The sequence below is a fragment of the Puma concolor genome, chromosome E4 (assembly GCF_028749965.1).
Source record: "Puma concolor isolate L17-30 chromosome E4, mPumCon1.1.hap2, whole genome shotgun sequence".
In the NCBI taxonomy this organism is placed as follows: domain Eukaryota; kingdom Metazoa; phylum Chordata; class Mammalia; order Carnivora; family Felidae; genus Puma; species Puma concolor.
Window position 1 is genome coordinate 43,561,195 of NC_141683.1, and position 23,484 is coordinate 43,584,678.

The window sequence follows — 23,484 nt, forward strand, 5'->3', positions numbered from 1 at the left end:
GAGCTCGAGCTTGGGGATAGGGTAAGAGACCATTTGTTCAATCAGGGGACTTCTGTGGAGCTCAGAGTAACAGGGTGGGTAACCTGATGTTCCATTACCAAATGTAACCTGGAGCTTTTAAGCGCTGCCAGGCTTGGTCCAATTTCTAACATAGGCTATGAAGTTTCCTTTATTTTACATTTTTCATACTCTCCTGCCTCTCTGGTCTCCATTCTTTCCTGGATCACTAAGTTCCAGCCACACCGGCCCTTGTTTGAATTTCTCAAGTATGCCAATCTCCTTTGTGCCTCTGTCCCTTCTACGTATGCCTTTTCATATACCTTGGATGCTCTTCCCACGTTGTTTCCTCTGGCCTACTCATACTTCACCTTTGAGTTCATATGTCATTTCCATAGTGAATCCTTCCTTTCCTGACCTTCCACTTACTAAACTTGTGATCTATTTAATGTCTTTTTCATTAAGTTTCATGAGGACAGCCACCATCTCCATTTTGTTCTCTGTAATAATGCCAATGCCTACTGCATGGCATACATTCAGTAAATATCAGTTGATTGTAGATGGGCTCTGGGTTCTAGGATTGAGCTAAGCCTGAATGGGATCCAAGAGCCCGAGCACAGGGTCTGGGGAGGAACAGGGGGCAGCTTGCAGAGACTATGTACTGTGTAAGACCTGTCACCTGTTTTCCCTTTCGCAGCCTCATCCTCTTCCCTCAAATGTATTTTAGTCAAGTTGAATTTTGGGGGGAGCTTGTCTCCATTGAACAGTTTAACACACAGGGGCTTTTTTGTTTTTGATAAAATGAGTAAAATCTTTAGAAATTGATTCCAAAATCAAATTACACTTTCAGTAATTTATTTAAAAGAAATGGAGAGCCAAACATTGGGGGTAATTTAGATTTTTGATAGATCATCATTATTTGCACACGTAGTTAAATCTCCTTCAGTTTGGATATCTAATTATAGAGTTGCCTGTGGGCTCATTCACAGCTCCAGACAAGTCCATCCAATGTGCCCCAGTGAGGATGTATTAACACTCATTTATCCCTGAGTCAAGGGTACTTCTTGGGCACCGCTGTTGAATATTGTTAGAGAAGAGACCATAGTAGATGGAAATGTGAAAGGTACTTTCTTCCATCAAGGAGATGGCTTTGAACTGAGTTATGAGAATCCAGCTAATTATCATTAATAATCAGGCTTTCGTTCTAAGACCTAAGAACAGTATGCAGTCAGGTGTTAAATGTTGTACTGCTTTCAAGATTGTCAGAGAAAGGGGAGATTGCATGGGCTGGAGAAGTGTAGCAGCATCTGGACAGGTTTTGGGTCAGAGTCTTAGAGCCAGGAGGGATCTGAGAGGTCCCTCTAGTTGATTCCTTCATTTTAGAGATTAAAAAACAAACAAAACCCCAGATATGTTCTTTCTCGTCTTCCTTCGTGACACCTGTTTATTAAGTACTTTCTATGAGTTAGACTTAGTAAACACTGTTGTTGTTTTAGCTTTCCCATGTCCAACTTCCCCAGTGGCCTCCAGTCTTCCTTTTGGGGGGATCTTTCATTGTGTGTGCTCTTGGTGGGTGTCTTGCCCACTTTGGAAGTAGTAGAAGACTGTCCCATTGCAGCCAGATGGGATATAAAGGGACATGTGACTTAAGCTCGACCACATGGTTTTCCCCCTATGACTTTTAAGCTGTTGATGTTATGATATTGGTACGGTTGGTGATGATGTGTCTAGCAATATCCACAGTGGCCTAAGAATCAGACTTCCTGGAGTCTCTGACCTTTGCCAAGTGTATAAGTTTTTTATTCCTGCTGTAACAAATTGCCACAAACTTGGTGGCTTAAAGCAGATGTATTCTCTTACAGTTCTAGAGGTCAGAACTCTAAAATCAGTTTACCTGGGCTGCATCAGGTATCAGTAGGACTGTACTCTCACCTGAGCCTTTAGGAAGAAAGACATTTCTTTACCTTCCCTGGCTTCTAGGGCTGGGTTCCTTTCATGTTTCCTCCATCTCCAAAGCCAGCAGCATAGCACCATGCTTCAGTCACTACATTGCAACCTTCTTTCTAGCCAGATCTTCCTGTGCCTGCCTCTTATAAGGGCACTTGTGATTGCATTTAGGGCCTACGCAGATAATCCAGAAAAATCTTCCCATCTCAAGATTCTTAATCACCTCTGCAACATCACTTTTGCCATATTAGGTAACATTCACAGCTTCCAGGGTTTAGGATATGGATATCTTTGAATCTGTTTTTCAGCCTACTACACCAAGATTTCTGTTTTCCTATTTTTCCCGCCTGGTCTTCCAGTATCCCTTCAATTCTGTGGGCTCCTGATATCTTTTTAAGTCGGTGCTATGTGAAGAAGTTTATAAGCATCTTATCTTTTTTTTTTTTTATTTTTTTTTTATTTTTTTTTTTCAACGTTTATTTATTTTTGGGACAGAGAGAGACAGAGCATGAACGGGGGAGGGGCAGAGAGAGAGGGAGACACAGAATCGGAAACAGGCTCCAGGCTCTGAGCCATCAGCCCAGAGCCTGACGCGGGGCTCGAACTCACGGACCGCGAGATCGTGACCTGGCTGAAGTCGGACGCCTAACCGACTGCGCCACCCAGGCGCCCCAGCATCTTATCTTTTTTAATCCTTACATCAACCCTCTTAGGAAAATATTGTCCCCATTTTACAGATAATAACACTATAGCTCAGAGAGGCAGTTGCATAAGGCAAGACAGCTGTGTGAGGGAACAGGCATTTGAAACCAGCCAGTATGACTGGAGAGCATGTGCTTTACCACTTCCTCATCATCCTAGTTCAACTCTCTTTTGCCTGTAGATCTTTTCCAAGGAGGAGTTAGGATGCCATCTGGCTCTGAAGTCTGGATCATATTATTTAGGCAGGGAGACAAGGCAAGGGGGTGGGCATTCCAGGCAAGAAAGAGGTGGGAGAATAAGAGGTGAATCCAAGAGATGTGTTAAAGGAAGGATATGTTAGACTTTGGTGCCTCGTTGGAGGTAAAATTGTAGAAGAGAAGAAGGAGCCAATCACCTCTGAAACACTTCTAAGTGGACACAACAACTCATTTTGGTGGATTACCCATGGAAATGATATCCTGGCTCAAACTGTGTTGGGAATCCAACTTGAATTAGGTCCCTCCCTGTCTCCTCTTGGTTTCTTATAATGTGGGCTGATTAAGCACCTAATACCTTTTGCTAGTATTAATCAGCCTTTTTGCACAGATGCTGATGAACAATTTGCCTTTCGAAGGCTAATGAACTTCTCCCTTGGGATTTATATGGGCGGAAGCAAAGAAGTAATTTTGGGAGTTCAGGAGGAACTTTTGGGCCTAAGGGTAGGAGACCCCTGGTTTGTATCTCCTCTTCAAAAGAGAACTTACACACTTGTTTAAGGCTAGTGCAACAACTGGGAGGGAAGCTATTTACCTGGTCATCCCTTGAATAGAGTTGCCAGATTTAGCAAATAAAAATACAGGATGCCCAGTTAAATTTGAATTGCAGATAAGCAACGGATAATTTTTTAGTGTAATATTTGCATAATGCTTCAGGGAATTTTTAGCCATGGAAGTGTGAAAAGAGACTGTTAGACCTGGGTTGATGAAGAGGCTAAGGCAGAACCCAAGGTCAAAGGGACTCCAGGGTGGGAGAATTCTTTGCGTAATTGACTCGGGGAGAGGTCATTTGGTTGGGATTGCTCAGAGCATTTGTTCCATCTTCTGCCCCTGCTGTAATGGGCACACAAGACCCTCAGGATCATATCAGGCTCTAGACTCTTCTTACTTGCTGACAGCTAAGAGCGAAAGCATTAGAGGTAGGTCTGAACCATGACATCCGCTAGGAAACAGTTTTTGAACATTTATAGTGTGCAGAATCCTGCATCTGTCCTGGTCATAGTCAGAGGTTTGTGTCTGTCCTCTGCTTTGGGGGTAGTCACTAAGCACCCCTCTATGTACAGAGCTCTCCACCCAGACCCTGTGCTCATAGTGACAAAAGAAATGGAAAACACAGCCGCTGTTTCTGAAGAGTACTCACATATGCTGCATAGGATTGCAGAGCTTAGGCTTTTATTAACTCAGAATTAGAGTTTTGCGCAGCGGCCTCACTCTGATTCTGTGGCATAACTGTCTCTTCATGTGTGTATATGTGGATATTATAGCCGTTGTCACCTCAGGTGCAAGGAGCCTCTATCTGACCTGCTCGTCCGGAGAGGTGTCAGTGACAAGTCTGTGGGAGTTAGTAATTTGTGGTTTGGGGATAAAGGGAACCGAGCTCACTGGCTTGTTGGGAGACTACGTATTGTGACCTTGGTATTTTTAGCAATGTACTGGACTAAAGAACAGTGGAGCTGTGCAGTACTGAGGAGACATTGCATGGCATAATGGCAGAGTGGGGAAAGGCTTGGCTTTGATATCAGAAGGGAAAGGACCTTAATGCCTAGTCTTGCCATTTATTAGCATAATTTTTTCGAAGTCCCAATTTCCTCTTCTATGAAGTGCAAACAGTAGTAATATCAGGATATGTTTGAGAATTTAATGAGATAACGTATGTGAAAGATGCTAGTAGATAGTGAGCCCTATGTGTGTTCCTGCAGTGTTCCCATTCTTGAAACACTTTGTAAACATCTCTGTTGACACCCTTCATGGTGAATTATAATTATTTCATTTCTGTGTCTGTCCACTTCCACCAGACTGAGGACCTGGGCCGTTTCCTACTGTGGACTTGCCCTGAACCTCCTGCGTACATCTGAGGCCCAGAGTTTTGCCGAGCGTATGGACTTTAGCACTGAGGCTTTGCTGAAGGGCAGGTCTTTACATTTTGAGTCTTCTTCCTTCCCTCTCTAACTCTCTTCCTGAGCAGATCCTGTCCTGTGGGATCTCCTTGAGAGCAGGAGTCCTAAACTATATTGGAAGATCCTTATTAGACTCTAAAATGCTCAGGGACAGATTTCTGGTACATGTGCTCCAACAGGCATGTGTTGGAACAGCATCCTGGCTTGCCACCTGCCTTTATCATTGGTAAACTCTAGGGTTTCTCTGGTACTTCTTTCCTTTTGGTTTCTGCTTCAACACATTTACTACCTTCATCAGTGCAGTTCAATCCATCAAGTATTCATTGAGCACCTTTTAACTTTCCAGACCCTGGGCTAGGTGTGGGGATTGAGATGGGGAGGACAGTGCCTCCACTTGAGGTGTTTTGGATCTTGTGGGAGAGACAGATGAGAAACCAGAGAAAACAGAATTTCTCTAAGATGTGGTAAGGGCAGTGATGGCAGTGGACACAATTCTATGGGGACTTTTTCCTCAATTATCTTTACCCCCTAAGAATTCCATTGCCCCTACTTCTAGCAGGTGGACAGGAACTCCTACCCTCTAACATGATGTGAACAATAGGAAGCAGCCATTGGCCAATGGGCATGAGCTAAAGACCTAGTTTATGAGGAGGCTAAGACAGAACCCAAGGTCAAAGGGTAGGATGAAGGAAAAGAAAATTCCAAGGGCTGGGGGAGCATGGGCCCCAGGCAGCACAGTCCTGGCTAAAGTTTGGGGCAGCTTAGATGACTTGGGGGGCAGGTTGGTTCAGCTGAGGGCCACACATGGTGAAAAGAGCATGGATGTGTCTTATGGGTCACTACCCAAGCCTCTGGCAACAAATGCCATATTTTTGCCTCTCTCTCTTTCAAATTAGCTTCACTGTTATTTTTTTTCCCACATGAGAATTCTTATTTCTCTGACATTTGCTTCTCCACAAGCTCTTATTTCTTCTTATTTCCTTCCTGGTTTCATGTCCCTGTTTCCTTTCACCATTCACTTCCCTGTCCTCTTATCCTCCCTCCCCTCTACCAGTTTTATTTCTCTCTACACTTGTGCCTTCTTGCTTTTTAATTTTGTCTTTTGGACTCTACCTCCATGTTCTGAAATATGCCTCCTTCAGCTCAGGGTTGGGGAGGAAATTTTCCTTTTCAGTAGCTCTTTCTTATGATATGAAAGAGCATCTCGTGTGTATCTGGGTATCCTTGGAAACAAAACTCTGGTTTCTGAACAGGGCGGATTCTCCCCACCGCGTTTGTAAGACAGAGCAAACCATAGGGAGAGCTGTCTCCCATGTGCAATGCACCTCAGAAGACTCAGAGTATGGTGCTTCTTCCTCTGTTAGTGGATTCAGCAGAACAATGACCCCGTTTTCCTGGGGTTCTGGTTCTCTATCACTATGCTTAGCCTTGAGGTTTGTCTGTCTCCTCTTCCCTTTATTTGCTTCTTTGCCTGTTTTATTTTTCAGTCCCATTTTCCACATTTCTTCTGCTCTCTTTTCTCTTCAGGTTTTCCCTACTTATTGGAAATAATATCACTTCCCTCCCTAATTTCTCTCTTTGGCATTGGCAGTTAGAGTCAAAAGCCCCATCAGAGATGTGGCTCCTCTAAATCCCTTTTTTTTCAGAGGGCAGTATGGAAGTTTGGGTCAGGAGAGGTAGAGAAGACCTGAGAAGCTTGCCTAGCTCCTGAGATCTTTTATGCGAGTAGAGTTTCTTTCTGGTTCTTATCTTGAGGTTGGGTTAATGTAGGATTATAGTCTTAAAGTTGAGAGAAATCTCTACTGGTTTTTAGATAACCTTCAACCAATGTTGGAACATTTTTAACTTCCTAATAGAAAGTTGCAGTCTGTGTTTGAGTACGTTTAATGTTGGGAAGTGTATTACCACATGAACAGTCCCCCTGTTCTTGGGCAGCATGGCTTGTTTCAAAGTTATTGCTCACAGTTGTAGAGTCTTGGATCTGTGTCATTTGTACCCATCGATACTCTAGCTGCTTTCTAGAGGTGTACAGCATAAACCTTTCATTCAAGTTAGATTTCAAGTATTGAAGGAAATATTTCATCCAAAGATAATTAAATGACATAAACTCTTCCTGCCACCCTTTGACTATGTAGAAAACTCAGTTTTCTGAGTGACTTATTTGCCCATGGCTCCAGACAGCTGAAATTGTCGTGGAGAGGTTGGGAGGGAAGACAGGTACTATTCCACAGAAAGAAGACTAAAATTAGACAAAGTTGCAAAAATAGTATTATTAATATTTGTGTTGGACGTAATATCCAGTTTGCACATTATAGCTATAGAACACTCATAGTTATAGCATCAGTGTGATTGATTTGTTTGGTAAAAACTCTTGATTGCCAAAGTGAACAAGAGTGAGTTACTCCTTTACTGCAGCTGATCCAGGGAAATTCCCTGAAGTAGCCAGGAGACGGGAACCTACGAATTCTGATATAAAAAATCCAGGGGCCTCAGTAGTTTGGAAAGGGAGAAAGGAGGTTGGTAAGGGATAGAGAGGAGAGGAGGGGGCAAAGTTTGGAGGCAGGAATGGGATAGATGCTAGAGAGCTTGTATTTTACTCATGATTGGGAACCAGGATTCTGATGTAATGACGAGTTTTCCCTCTTTGCAAAGTAAAACCCAGATGTGGCTAAATATAATTTCAGTCGGAACCACTGATGATTCACGCCAGTTCAGGTGCACCCACACACAGCTGGCATCAGCTCTGTGTACTTTCCAGGCTGATCCTTCTTCAACCCAGCTTCCCCCATGGAACAGGAGGAGAAAGCCAGACGGTGATAACCTTGACCTTCTTTGTTTCCATCTGCAGCATCCTGGCTACAGCAGGAACCCACTTCAACACACATGTGGACCTGAGGACCCTTCGGGCTGTGCGTGTCCTGAGGCCCCTGAAGCTCGTGTCAGGGATACCTAGTGAGCACTTGCCTTTCTTCCTTCTCTTCTGTTAATGGCTTTCCTGAAATGATAAACAGGAAGCTATTTCTCCAGTGGTAAAAAAGAATGGGGATGCAGCAATCTGGGAAAACATTTCACTCTAAAACTTAGCAACTTTTTTTCCAGAATTTAAAGATAGTGGAAGATCTTTGGAGAAAATTTTCAAAGTACAAAAATATACGTAAAATGAAAAGGAAACACCCTCATTATCCTATTTTTTAATTCATTTTTTCCTGTGCATTTTAACATAGTTGTGATCATACTGTGTGTATACTTTTGGATCCTATCATATAAGCATTTGATTTTCCTGACACTAAAAATTCCTCAAAAATATATTTTAAAAAGTCTGTACTATAGCCCATCTTATACAAGATGACTTATTTAGTCACTTCTACTGGACATTAGATTATTTTCATTCTCCCCCCACTAGAAATAGCGCAGCGACATACATCTCTTTTCTTAAATCTTATTCAAATTATTATTTGAGGTATTATTTTCTTAGGCTAGGATCTTAGAAGTACAACTTCTGGGTCAAAGTATATGGTATTTTGTGAATAGTGATTGTACTAATTGTTATCCTAAAACAGTGGATGGAAAGCCAGGTTTCAGGTAGAGTAGTGGGGGAGGTAAACTTTGTCTTTGCTCTCATAAGATTTAGAGCCTAGCAAGGCCAGGCTTAATTTCCTTTAGGAAAGAATCACATTCTAATAAGTTTATAAGAGATAAGCAGAAAGCAACATGGGCGAAACAAATAAGGGAGGAGTAATAGGCATGTAAAGGATCAGGGAATGGTGAGAAGGAACATGGAATTGATTCCAGGGGAAGTAGTGATGGCAGTCTTCAGCTCAACTTGCTCTGGTTGTCCCTTTGCAAATTGTCTTCATTGTCTTAGGACCAGTGGTTCTTTTCCCTCAAAGACTTGCCCCTCTCCTCCTAGAAGAGAGTAAAGGGAGCCTCCTATATCACATGGTGCTCGAGGAGGCTCCATTTGTCATTCTCTTCCTTTCCTTCTAGGCCTACAGATTGTGTTGAAGTCCATCATGAAGGCCATGGTGCCTCTTCTGCAAATTGGCCTTCTGCTCTTCTTTGCCATCTTGATGTTCGCCATCATTGGCTTGGAGTTCTACAGTGGGAAGTTGCACCGGGCATGTTTCACGAACAGTTCAGGTAGGATTGTTGTTCCCTGCCTTCTCCTTCTTTCCTTCCTCTCCCCTCTGGTCATTGGAGTAATTTCAGGTCATTGGGGGACTGAGTGGAAAAGTATATTCTATCCCAGCCCTGGGATTAGAATCACAAACTTCCTAGTCAGCAGCTTTTTGAGGCACAAGCAGCCTAGACTAAGGATCCCCAGGGGACACTGATACTGCACAGAAAATGACCTCTTAAGTTTGCAGTCAGAGGATTTCAAACAGGAGGTTTCAGTTCCCCCATCCCATGGTAGAAGGCTATCAGACTGATTGTCAAAAACCACCTGTCTGAAGAAATACCCTTTGTACAATAGCCTCTTTGGCCCACAGGCCAGGCGGGCCTTGGAGCCCAGAGTCAGACTTGGGTCTCTCTAGGTCTGTGGAGACATTTTCCCTCCATGATCCACCTCATGACCTTCCTCCTTCCCTGCTGTGACCCACACACAGTGTGGAAAAGCTGAGAGAGCTCTGAGCGTGACTTGCCAGGGGTGCTTGTGAAATTTGCAGGGTTCACAGACCTCAAATCCGTACCTCTTTGTATCTTATTTGTTCTTTTCAAGTCCAGTAGAATACCCTAGCAGGAAAGGGGGTCAGGGAGAGGTTGAAGAAGCCCAATTTAGTATCATGTGGGTTTTTTTGTTTGTTTGGTTGGTTTTGGTTTTTGGTTTTTGTTTTGTTTTGTTTTGTTTTGTTTTTAAATCGTCAAAGGACACCTTCTACCTTGGGAGTTTTGTTTCGTTTTGTTTTTTTCTTATTCAAGACCAGGAACTTAGGCCAGAAAAACAAGGAGTTGAGACCCACTGAAGGGACTTAGTTTATAATTGTCCCCAAGAAACCCGAGAAGAACTCAGGGTCTGTACTGAGTCTGAAGTTGGAAAATCAGGAAGATTCTGCCTTCACCTCAGATTGCTCTATGCGATCCAGTCTGTCCATGCCTGTGGTACTCAGGCAAGGGTAGAAGATGTAGCCTGAAGAAAGTGAAGGCCATGTGGCCTCAGAGGAAGCTGGGAAGCACTGGGATGAACACAGTATGTAAGCTGTGAGGTATAAAGAAGCCAGAGGTGGGAGCCCGAGACAAAGAAATAGAATTGAGTGTTTGTGGCTTCCTGAGGGTCATTTCCAGGTCATGCTAAAATATCATGTGGTTTATCCCCTACCCTCTGAATGTGTCTGCAGGTATTCTAGAAGGATTTGACCCTCCTCACCCATGTGGTGTGCAGGGCTGCCCAGCTGGTTATGAATGCAAGGACTGGATTGGCCCCAACGATGGGATCACCCAGTTTGATAACATCCTTTTTGCTGTGCTGACTGTCTTCCAATGCATCACCATGGAAGGATGGACCACCGTGCTGTACAATGTGAGTAGAGCTGGCAGGGGGCTGGATCCAGAGGGAAGAGCCCTAGAATGAGGCTTCTGGCATTGTTTGGACTGGTTAGTCTGGGGAAAGGGAAGGCTGGGGATATGTCTGTGTATATGTCAGTTTGTGTGCATGGGGGCGGTGGGGACGGTGGGGCTGGACTCAACTGTGAGAAGTCATAGCACTTCGTATGCTATTGTCTGGCCTCTTGCTGAGTGGAAGTATACAGTTTCTCAGCAGAGTTAGGAAGCTACATCCCATTGGATGGGTGAACAAAGCTAGTTATATCAGATCAACTTAGTAGTGATAGAGTATGTTTTACTACAGGTTCAACATGGTGGTGGGGTTCAGTGAGGAGTACCAAAAGGTATAGATTTCTTGGTTGCTTCAAAGAGTTTACCATCAGGTTGGAAAGATATTACGGTAGTTCTCAACCCTGGCTGCAGATTAGAATCAGCTAGGAGCTTTAAAAATTTATACCTTCTGGGCTTCACTCCAGACAAATTAAGTAGGAATGGCTAGGGGTAAAGGCCCATCATTGATTTTTTTTTTAAACTTCCTAGCTGATTGTAATATGCAGCTACTGTCAAGAACCACTGCATTATATGCACATAAGAAACATGCTTAATTGTAAGACTAACTGGGGATGCTTGTTAAAAATTCAGGTTTACGGGCCCTTTTATGCAGGTGTTGATCTTGTGTAGTTTTGAATCGTTAGTGGGCTATACTTTTTACAAGTGCTTCTGGTGATTCATATGATCGGGTATGTTTGGAAGGTTCTGAGTTAGTGCATAAGACAAAGCTGCCTAACTGCCTGTCAGGGATGGCAAGGGACTCCTGCATGGGACACAAGTTAGACAGGGTGACCACTGAAGCATCTTCTGCCTCTCAGAGTCCTATTTTAACAAGTTATGAAAGGCATGGGCAAAGTTCAAGTTCTAAAATGACAGGGGTCGGGGAGGTGTGTGCTTCGATGCAAAGGGAACCTAAGTGGGCAAAACAGTTTGGGTAGGTTGCCTTTGTACAGGTGCTTACAAGGTCTGTACTCTCATATGAATCCAGCCAGCCCACCCTGAAGCAGGTACTTTGGAATGATCATGCCTCTTATCTCTACTTTCACAGGCTGCCTTTACCCTAAGGTGCCCTCTGTTTCCTTTTAACCTGATTCCATCTGTATAAAACTTACTGGGTGGGGCACGGTATAGTTTACACAAAACACCCTTTGCTTTTGTTTTTGTGCTTTGTCTTTGGTTTCGTTTTTGTGGATCTCTAGATATAATCCACACTGGAGGGAAAGGAAGTGCTATGTCCCAGGAGAGACTCAACCAGATTGTAATGCCTGAAGAGCCAGGATTTGTGTAAGGCCTGTAGTGGGTGTTTAGTAAATGTTTACCAACCTAGATCCATTTCCATGCAGGTGAGCAATTCAGGCCTGAGGTTTACAGAATAGAGCCACAGGCTGTTATGCTAAAGCTCTAAAGGGCAGTGAAGAAGTCCCAAAGACAAGCTTATGCCCAGCAAGCCTAAGGGTTATTTGTGACCTAGAAACACCTTGAGGACATTCTGAAATTCTCACCAGTTGTGGGGGGTAGCAGGAGGGAGGGAAGGGAGAAGAGACTGATGAGTATAGTTGTTCCCTATTTGAGATATGAAGGATGTCTTTAGGCCATGTCACTCAGATTAGCCAGGCATCTCTGCACTGGCCCCACAGTGGCTGGTGTCATTTTGGGGCTCTGGGAGTGATGCATTTCAATTATATGTGTAGACTCACCTAAGTGATGTGATAAATGCATTGAAAGCCTAGAAGGAGAAGCGTTGCATTTGAACATACAGGTGTGATCCGTTGGTCCTCCTGAGCCAGGGCTCAAATAGTGCTGAGACAAGTATGAACACAGCTGAAGAATGACCAGTCATTTGCATTAGATCCTTTGTTCATTCATTCATTCAACAAATAATTAAGTGAGCGTCTGCTATATGCCAAGCACTGTACTAGGTACTAGGGAAATGTGGAGGGAAATAGGGTGCTATGATGCTTGCTTTCATGGTGCTCTCTTTAAATTCCCATTTGTCTCCAGTTACCTGTATAACACAGGTATGGAGGTCACACAGAGACAATGATCTTGCCCTCTTCTCTAGTTTTGGTCCAGTGAGGAAGCAGGGAGGAAAAGAGGTCAAGATGCTAATTCCCTGAAACCTTTCATTACACGGGCTCCCAGGACCACAGACTCACACTCCCTCTGACTTCCAGTTTGTCGCCACCGAATTTCAGTTTACTGACCTCCTGCTACCCCCTGTGGCTGAAAAACAAGGGTTGAGGGAATTAGTTGAGTTGTGGGGCTGGTTTCCAAAAGTAGCTTGCTGCTCATGGGGCAGAATGAACGTATGTCCACTTTGAAATGAAGTTACTTTCCAAAACATTATACTTAGGGGCAGGGAGCCAGGAATCCACAGGAAGAGGTGATAGTCATAGGTGGGTAACTATACCTTGATTCAGGAGAAACTGGATTAAAAAGACACCCATTTTTCAGCCAGTGGAACGAGGACAAGGTCTGGCTCCTTAGGAAGAAAGAGCCAGCAAAGGCTGGGCGTCAGTTGAGCAGGGAACTGGGGCATGAAGAATGACCCAGGCAGAACTCTGTTACAGAAGCTGGATGCTCATCCTGGCGTTAGCACTGTCTGCTGCTGGAAGAGCAGGTTCAGAGTAGTCCATTCTTCATGGTGCTGGGGAGAGGTAGAGTTACATCATACACAGTGGAGTTACATCACACATGCTTTTTTTTTTTTTTTTTTTAATTTTTTTTTTTTTCCAAACGTTTTTTATTTATTTTTGGAACAGAGAGAGACAGAGCATGAACGGGGGAGGGGCAGAGAGAGAGGGAGACACAGAATCGGAAACAGGCTCCAGGCTCTGAGCCATCAGCCCAGAGCCCGACACGGGGCTCGAACTCACGGACCGCGAGATCGTGACCTGGCTGAAGTCGGACGCTTAACCGACTGCGCCACCCAGGCGCCCCACACATGCTTTTAATTTATCCCAATCCAACCATTCAGCTTGGAGAGGAGATCAGGGGGTCAGGGAGAGAGGAAGATAAATGGTACAGCCTAATTCATTTATCATTCATTTCAGTGTTCCTGTACATTGTAAGTGTGAGATGAGAGATGCCCAAGAAAGATGTTGGCTGAAAAAATTGCAAGAAATAGCCAACTCAGCATTTCCTGAGTATTTGTCCTCTTTTTATTTTAACTCAAGACTTGGTAATGACAGAATTTTACATAGCTATTAGCAGTGGTTGAACACAATGGAATTAACCATGCACAACTAATAAACTCAGTATTATAAATATAGGTAATACATATACATAGGTTTCTGTGTGTAGAAAATCTCTCTCTGCCATTATCACCGCCACCACCAATAAGATGCAAATGTAACTGTTGGTTGCCCTTCCTGCCACTCATTCTGGGAAGGTTCAATTCACCCCATTGGTGGATTTTCTCACTTAGGCCACAAGGAACAGTGGGGCTCCTATTTCCCTGTCCAGCACCTCTTCTATTCCATGATGGCAACAAATATGTAAGATATACTGGCACCAGTTATGCTCAAACCAGTTATTAGAACCTTCAGATTTACACGGTACACAGAAGTTCTCTCAAGCATATGGACCTAGGTTAGCCGTTTTAGATACAATTTAAGTGTTTCATCCTGTTTGCATCCCTTTTCTGCTACACAGACTCTTCCCCAATGCCTCCTATGACCTTGTGTACTCTGTGTTACTTTTAACTTCATTTGCATATAGCTTTTCTCATGATAATACATTTTTGTAAGGGGCTGGGAGGGTTCTTATTGTCAGGGCAACTTGGTGTCATGCTTGCTCAATTTAGTCTACCAAAATTTCAACTCTGCTTGGTCAAACTCCAACTGTATTCTTGGCTTCCCTCCCTCTTGTGGTAGAAAGAATGCAAAGCAGTCTACAATCCTGCTGGCTGCTTCTTCCTGTTTTGACTGTCTCTGTGAAGGTCTCCTCAACTTGCAAATCCTCCCCTATTCTTACTAGTTTAATTCATTTTATTTCTCCTAACCTGGATAGGTATTCTTCAGTACAGTATATTTTCTCTCTGATCAGTGGAGTTCATTCTATAAATGCTACTGTGGCTCTCATATTAACTTCCAACATTGGTCACCTGGGTTGGATGTGGCCCTGAGAACTGGTTGTCTACGGATCTGGTCTGAGTCTTATTTCTGTGTTGTATATCTGGTTTTGTTTTGTCTGCTGTTTGTGTTACCAGGACTAATATACATATTGCAGAGGTCCCCAGTCTCTGTCTGCAGTTACTGAAACCTCTGTTCTTAAAGTCCATTATTTTTCATCTATATTTCCATAGCTTGAGCTATTTCTCTTCTCACTGGGTGTTGATAAACTCATGCAGGTGTGCAAATTTCTTGGAGACATGCCCTTTCTCCTGGTATGCCAGCTGTATCTGTTATGACTGAATAGGATGCTCTGTGCTGCTGTGGGAGAAGAGATTTTTACAGACTTTACTGGTTTTTTGTAAGAAGAGGGAACTTGTAGTCTGGATGCTTTCTGAGTCTTCCTCGTGTCTCAGTTCTTTGGTCTATAACAGCCTATGGCTCTGTTTTAAGTTGCCTGCTTCCAGATGCACATAGTCAATATTTGTTAAATAGTTAACAGTTATTCACTTTTTGCCTGTAGATTTTGTTCAAGTGTGTTATGCCCAATGCTAAAAAATAAAATTCAGCTGAGTAAATTTGAAGATCAAGTTGGCTTTATTCAATGATTCATGAATCAGGCAGCATCCCATCTAGCAAATAGAAAGGAACTCCCAGGAGCTGTACAAAACGGAAGGCTTTTATAAGCAGACGAGAGCTGAAAACAGAAGTTTCTAAAAAGAGTGGAACGTTTCAAACAAGGTCACCTTCCTTTGGGGGCAGGGTGGGACTCTGTCAGGCAGATTACCTCACTAGTGCTGATCAGGTAATTCTAGATACACTGGTTAAAAATTACATTCCTGGGAGAGGCTGAAACTATATAATGAACCTTATTTCCTGATGTGGGGCTCAGCACAAGTGACTCCACTTGAAGTCCGTCCTTCCTTCCTTCCTTCCTTCCTTCCTTCCTTCCTTCCTCCCTCCCTCCCTCCCTCCCTTCCTTTCCTTCCTTCCTTCCTTCCTTCCTTCCTTCCTTCCTTCCTTCCTTCCTTCCTTCCTTCTCTTCCTCCTCCTCCTCCTCCTCTCTCTTTTTCTTTAACAATTCCCCCTTTTTGATCAGAATTGTGATTCAGAATTAACTGAAAGGTGTGATGAAAATTTAAAGCATTAGTGCCACTTGCAGCTACTGCCCTGAAGTTCTTATAGCTTTTACTGGTCCTCTATATGATATTCACAGGTCCTGATTTTTTTTCCCTGAATCTCAATGGTATTTATAGGCCAAAACTTCAGTTTTGACTTCAGTCATTTTCTTTGTTCCTTTTCTGGCATTTCTGGTCTTAGGGAGATTATTTGCTTGGTGGTTCATGGCTGTGAATTTGCATTTAAAGCTTTTGAGAGAATATAGTGTGCCAGGGAGACTACTACTACTACTAATATAAGCAGGATAGTTACCAATGTCTAGAGTGTACTTTAGAGCCATGGTCCCCAAGATTCAAACCAATCAAAATCCAATAAATCAAAGAAATACCCTGTTGAAGGAGTCACTTTCTTAAGCCAAGTTCAGTGATCTTATATAGCTAAGTTCCAACTTTCCTAGAAGTGTTAGTCTAGTTCAGCAAGTGGTATTGTCCACAGCACAGACACCTTCTTGCTCAGCTAAGACAATCTAGGGCTGCCCTATTATCAAGAAAAACTTTGGCTAGAGAGTCTAAGGACCTGTGTTGGGCAGCTGTTGCTTTACCAGCAGAATCTTAACTTTCAAGAGTTAAGGAGAGTTTCTTGACCAGAGCCTCATTGTACTTGCTCCTAACCAGGGAAGTAGAAAGCTGACAAAAGAAGCAAATCCTGAGTCATAAAATACCTCCTGGTAGGTCTTTTCTAACTCAGTCTTGTCTATTCAGGGGAATTGACCAATGAAGTAGCACAGTCTATTAGTGAAAAAGTAGGGGCACAGTTAGATAGCCTAAAAGGTATTGCCCAGTTATATACCAGCTATCTAGGCATTCTTAGGCTGTGAATGATAACCACTACAGACAAAGATAAATTCTCTTGGGGCACAAACTATTCCCACTAAGGAGGCACTGTTAATGGACAAATTAGAGTTTTCAATGACAATTCTAGCCGGCTGAAAGATCACTTTTCTTAGCAATGGCCTAGGAGATACAGATGATGGCATTATCTTTCAAGACCAATGCCAGAACTAAGGAAAGAAAGAAAAGAAGAGTTTCATGTTTAGTTAAAGTATGAAGTCTTGATCCAGTGTCTTGGGTGGTCTCTTCCTCATCAATTTGATTTTGAGGTCTCTAACTGGTGTACAGGACCAGATGTTAGGTGGACCTTCTTCAGCTGTGAGGTGTATATTCAAGGTTTAAATCCCTGAAGTTTGATGTAAGCGATGAACCCCAGGAATCTACCCCAAAAACCAAGAGCACACTTTACCCGCTGTATGTTCGCCAATTTGACAATAAATTATATTAAAAAAAAATAAATTCCTGAAGGTTGGCTGGGTAGTAAGGACGATCTAGTATAATGCCTTTCAAGGACATTCAAGGACAGTCTCTGTTTATAGTGATTCCAAATCAGAAGGGAACTAATTGGAAACATTAGTTTGGAGAGTTGTAACCAGATATTTGAGGAAACTAGAACAATTCAGGATCCAGTCCAGTTTATAGGTATATAATAAAACCTCAAAGACAATTAACAAGACTAGAATCTCATACCTACAAAGGTGCAGACTAATTTTTCTCTCTACAATTACCCCTAGTTTTCTAACCAAAGATAATCGTAGTAATACTACTTTGTTTGCATTAAACATGGCCTGATTATTTACATAAGTGCAGCAAGAATAGTTATTGACTATATAAGCTTTTTAAAAGACTGCTATGCTGGAACTTTTCATAGGAAATCTCAGACTGAATTCTTAAAATTCTCTGAGGCCAGGAAGCTAAGCCAAGGGCTTGCCATAGATTTTGCCTGTAATACCTATAGTTTGGGTAAATTCTTCTCTTCTCAAGGTCCCTCAAAGGATCTTGATGTTCCTGGGTCTACCAGGCAGTGACATTCCTTAATTAACCTGGTAAAGCTGCCAGGAACCTTATAAGCAAAGTATCAGGATGATTTTTCCAAGTAGTTACTTAAGGTCTGTGGTCACATCTGAGTCTGTACATCTCTCTCAAATATGACATTCTAATCAAAACCTTGGGAATACTACCAGTGTTTCCATTGTGTCCTTTTACAAAGAGAATGGATTCTTGTTGAACTTGTGCACATAACTAATTATATTGCCATGGAAAAAATAATGAAGAGTTTCCAATTTCTGGACAAATTGGGTAGGGAGAAAAAGTAAATGTTTCATCTTTTTTTACAAAGATATACTTTACCAAATTGTGTAAGCCATAGATAGCTTAAGAAAAGGTTTTCTTATATCTAGAAAAACAAAACATTAAAGAACCAGCAATGTTTCAAACAAAAAGTCATAAAGAATCATAACTATTATAATTAAACTATTATAACTAAAGCATAAAAAGTATCCTTGGTTTATTCAGTCCCATGTACTTAATACTTATTCTGCTTGAATACAGTTTTTCCATTAGTTATAGAAATTCTTACCTAGTTAAGTTTTATTATCTTAAAGTTATCAGAACCTGTGCTTGCCAAATCAAAGTCCTTCCAATGGATCTCTTTGAAGATGAAACACCTTTGTGGAACATTTTTGCAAAAGCATCTAAGTAAAACAATAAATGCTTATTATAAATGACAAAAGTGTCCATTGTTAAAGGTCTGATAAGAGTTTGTCATGATGAAATTAAGAAGGAAATTTGGTTATTTCTATCACACACAGCATTTTAACATTTAACATTATGACTGATAACGTTATATACCAGGACATATCAGATTTCTAGGAATTTCATACAATTTCTAGAACACTTATAAGATTTCCCTATACAAATACAGCATAAGGACTTAGTATTACTTCTTTTTGACAGTGCTTCCTATGTAATTTAGCATATCAAATAAGCCTAATTAGTTTAACATCTCATTTTTATAAGAAAACAATCTTTTCAGATGTTCTAGGGACCTTCTAAAAAATCCCAAAGATAGTTCTAAGTAAAAAACAAAACAAAACAAAAAAAACAAACAAATTTCATTTAGGATTTAATTTTGTGAAGTTTGTCAAAAATATCAAAGGTTTTAAAACAGTCAAATTGGATTATAAATCATTGTGAAACAATACTTAGTTACACATTTAATCATAGTGACACTTAAAGACTTTATAGGCAATTACAGAAAATTAAGTAGTTGGGGGGAAAAAACTTAGCTTTTAAATAGAGAAGACTCAGTTTTCTTAGGTAATCAATGACCTGACATATTGTAAAGATAACATGAAGCATGGCAAATTATTTTGGTAAGACACAAAATCTTTGCTGTTCAGGCAGATTACTTAAAAAGAGAAACTTTTCACAGTATGTTATCAAGAGCGGGCCCATAGTCCAATAAAACTTTGTTCTTTTAAGACAGAGAAAACCAAATTCTAATTTCGTACCAGCTTACTTTTGATATTAAAACACATTCACTTAATTAAATTCATTCCAATCTTAGCCAGTCCTGACCATGCATAAAATTCCTTTCCAAAGATTCCTATTCTACCAACCTTAGTGGCTTTAATTACATATATTAGAATTTTTAACCCTCAAAAATCTTACCTTGTAGAGGCGCCTGGGTGGCTCAGTAAGTTGGACGTTTGACTTCAGCTCACGTCATGATCTCATGGTTCATGGGTTCAAGCCCCACATGGGTCTGTGTGCTGACAGCTGAGAACCTGGAGCCTGCTTCAGATTCTGTGTCTCCTTCTCTCTCTGCCCCTCCCCAGTTTGTGCTCTCTTGCTCTCTCTCTCTCTCTCTCTCTCAAAAATAAATAAACATTAAAAAAAATCTTACCTTTTAGTAAGAATAAAGAAGTAAACAATTATGAGGTGTTTCTTACCCTAGCATTTTGTGGATTAGCAGACATACTTTTTTTATAATTTCTAGAAACACAGGCATTCTCATAGTAAATTTTTCAGCACGGCACAAAACTAATAGAACCAAATATCTTTAGTTCATCTGTAAAAGGAAGTCAAAAGTGGATAAACTTATATTCAGTAATTAATATTTCAGTATTTTATCTTATTTGGAAATGATCCAGATATTTAATGACTATCCATAATTTAATTTAACTTGGCTAAATCTTAAGGTTTCAGGTTACCAAAAAAGATTTGTGGAAACTATTAAAAACATCTTAAGACTTTTATCCCACTTACATCTATTTAATTCACTTCTTCTTAATGAATATGTTTAGACCACTTATGAAAATTTCATCATACCAAGTTATTTTTCTTGCTGACAAGTTTTGTAACAGAAATCATATGAATTTGCTTGACTAGTAAACCCAGGTAGAATAAAAGTTGTATATCTGCATTATTTTTAATGTTGGTAACTTTAAAGACATGTCTATTTAATTAAACAAACAAACTAGCGTTTAATTACTAAAGATTAGGGGCGCCTGGGTGGCGCAGTCCGTTAAGCGTCCGACTTCAGCCAGGTCACGATCTCGCGGTTCGTGGGTTCGAGCCCCGCGTCAGGCTCTGGGCTGATGGCTCGGAGCCTGGAGCCTGTTTCCGATTCTGTGTCTCCCTCTCTCTCTGCCCCTCCCCCGTTCATGCTCTGTCTCTCTCTGTCCCAAAAATAAATTAAAAAAAAAAAAAAAAAAACGTTGAATTACTAAAGATTATTTGAGATCATGGGAACCTGAAAAACATTTGGTTAGTTTTCATTATAATTCTGAGAATTTTATGAATATGGGATTCATATAAGCACTTAATTTTCTTTAGGCCAATCAAATAGAGCTCTTTTACAAATTGTTTTTGGTAATACCATCCCAAGATAGAAAATCATCATACGTGTAATATGTATGTGTAACACATATATGTAGATACACATAAATGGAGGGATGCAAAAAGACCTTATATCTTCCATTTAAAATTTTAGACATGAGTCAAGTAGTTATAGAAGAGGTTGGATCCAAAATACCTTTCTAGTAGATGGAATAATTTAAGATTACCTGCTCAGATGGCTAATGCTTTTTATTAGTATTTATTGAGAAGACACTTAAGATTTTTATTTGCCTAAATTTTAAAATAACATTTCCCCTTTCTGTTCTTCTTTTGGTAAGAATTACCTTCCTGATGTTTGCATTTCAAAGAGATGGCCTAGCTAAGAGTTCTTGAAGAAGACCAGGTAGGACACTTGTACCTCAAAGGTACAGGGAAAAAATTAAGTTCCTCCAAAGATTTTTGTTTCTCAAGGCCAGAATTGTACAATGTCTACAAGCCTTTTGAAATGAATAGGTGAGGTTGGTTGCTTATCAGAGGACTGACATACCCATTCACTTGTGTTGGAATGTTTTTTCCTTTCGTCTGGGTACATATAACTTAGGGGACAAGGTCTAAAAATATTGCTATTAGGCTCTGAGTATTAGCTTCCAACTGGGCCAGATTTCTGATCATAGTTACTAATTTATTTCAAATATCTTACAGATTTCAGCAGACAGTAAAACTTCTGGCAGTATTAAACAACCTCATAGACCCAAGAGGTGTCCTCAAAGACAGTACAAACGATAATATCTTCGCAAGATGTAGAGTTACTCCAAAGATAGCCAAAAGAAGGAACTGACAGCCTGCATGTTTCAGGTAGGCAGATAGCCAAGCCAAATTCTTAGAGCACAGAATAAGACAAGGAGGCAGTCATCCTTGGGAGAGAAAGGATCAATAACCAATAAGTCTAGATTTGGAAAGAAAGAGACAAAGTGAAATTTTATCCTCCTTTTTCAACTGGGCCCTACAAACAGAGATCTGAGAGAGCTGACTCTGGCAAGAATTTTTACACTTAGCTGGCTTCTGCCAGTTTCCCTAGGATGTCCTCTGTAGCCTTCATATCTAGCAGAATTTGGCAAGATTTTTCATTAACTTTAATTTAGATTCTCTTGCTATTTAAGAGAATAACAGCAGTTTACCAGAAAATTCCTCAGAGTCCCATCAATCCCGGGAGGGAGCCATATGGGGGCTCTCCTTCAAGAGTAGATGAGGATATCTATAAGCCTACTAACTTGACAGACTTTGTTTACAGTTTTGTAGCCTCTTCAGAGTGGAAAGGTAATTTGGTTGGGGGATTAGACTGTGAGTACTCAGGTAAAGAAGGATAGAGGGGAGCATGTCTCATTTTAGGTACCTCCTGTCTCTAATTTTTCATTAGCCTTTGCAACAAATTTTTTTAATGTTTATTTATTTTTGAGAGAGAGAGAAAGAGACAGAGCATGAGCAGGGGAGGGGCAGAGAGAGCTGGAGACACAGAATCTGAAGCAGGCTCCAGGCTCTGAGCTGTCAGCACAGAGCCCCACATGGGGGCTTGAACTCACAAGTGGTAAGATCATGACCCGAGCTGAAGTCCAATGCTTAACCAACTGAGTCACCTAGGAGGCCATACAACAAATTTTTTTTTTTTTAATGAAGCCATTTTAGAATCTAGAAGCCTTTGGAATCTTTTGCATAGCAATTAAAATACGTCTACAGTCTGTTTAATTCAGGAACCCTTACTTTCAAGTGTACTTCTGAAATGAATGATCTTGTCTGATTGGAATATTCCCCATAATGGCCATTGTAATTCTAGGTGGTCTTTAGTAAGATTTTGCCATTTTTGTAGATATTTATATTCTGGAACCATAGTTTGTAGACATAAAATAAGCTAGTGTGCTGGAAAGTGACACACTCAACTCTTTGGAATTTAAGGATACTATTTGTATTATTTGTTTATTTTTTAGCTAAGCCTTTGGTTGTATTGGAGACAAATTAATCCCTAAATGGGATATACTGCTGGATTGGGGATTGTGCCATGTTTCACAGTGTACCTCATTGCACAGAAATTTTCTTGAGGTTGGCAGGTTGGCTTGTGCCTATCTAACCTGTCCTATGACCAGCTTATCCTAACAGGAGTTTGGGGTTATGTGGTAAGTACTCCAACAGCTTTTAAATGCTCTATGTATGCCCACCAATTTTGCAGTTGCTTCTAAGATTCCCATTAGCAATAGCGTTGGCCTACACAAAATAAGACAAACGAACATGTGCACCTTAACATAGTGGCCGTAACCAAGAGATGTTACTGCATCTTGGCTAGGAGAAGGCCTTGTGCATACCACCAGCAATTCCTACCATGAAAGGACTGGGGAAGGGACAGAACCAGCAGACTTCAACAAATAGGGTCTGTGGGCTAGGGCTCCACATAAGTGGGGAGTTGTGACCTGCCACTAACAATTCCCATGTAGATCTTGGGACAAAATCAAGGGCTGCGAGTTTCCACCAGTTAAATGAGTACTGCAGTCTGAACTACCAGTAGTTCCCAACATGGAAATGACTCAAAGCCAATTAGGTCTGGAGCTTGATGCAAAGCTATCAGAGCTCAGAACCAAGGGGCATTTAGCAACAGCACTCAGAAATGGTGAGAAAGACAAAGAGCTCAAATAGGTTTGCAGGCATCATACCTGTGTCTCTTCTTGTCCCCAAAGCCCTCAGAAGTGCCTATAACTGCCACCAAATCTGTTAAAGAACAAAATTCAGCTGAGTAAATTTGAAGATCAAATTGGCTTTATTTAATGATTCATGAATCAGGCAGCATCCCATCTAATAAACAGAAAGAAGTTCTGGTTAAAGGTTACATTGCTGGGAGAGGTTGAAACTACAATTAGATTAGACGTTAAGCCTTGTTTGCTGATGTGGGACTTAGCACAAGTGACTCCATTTGGGGCCTGTGGTCCCTCTCCCCTCCCCTCCCCTCCCCTCCCCTCCCCTTTCCTTCCACCCTTTCTTCCCCAAGCAATAACATTGAAAGAATAACACCATATCCAAGGTTGATGAAAAACTGCCATTCTCTAGCTTCCTAAAGTTTCTCTGATTTTATGGGATCTATAGAGAA

The 23,484-nt window shown here is 41.3% G+C and overlaps 1 protein-coding gene across 5 annotated transcripts in view; it reads left to right on the forward strand.

The window, feature by feature from the left end:
* CACNA1E (calcium voltage-gated channel subunit alpha1 E) overlaps positions 1-23,484 on the forward strand; it is a 660,165-nt gene that overhangs the window by 422,362 nt on the left and 214,319 nt on the right. For all 5 annotated transcript variants that reach the window (XM_086694634.1, XM_086694632.1, XM_086694633.1 and 2 more), the window contains 3 exons: positions 7,647-7,750; positions 8,786-8,938; positions 10,135-10,316. In XM_086694634.1, coding sequence (XP_086550760.1) covers positions 7,647-7,750; positions 8,786-8,938; positions 10,135-10,316 — 439 coding nt within the window. The remainder of the gene's footprint in view (positions 1-7,646; positions 7,751-8,785; positions 8,939-10,134; positions 10,317-23,484) is intronic.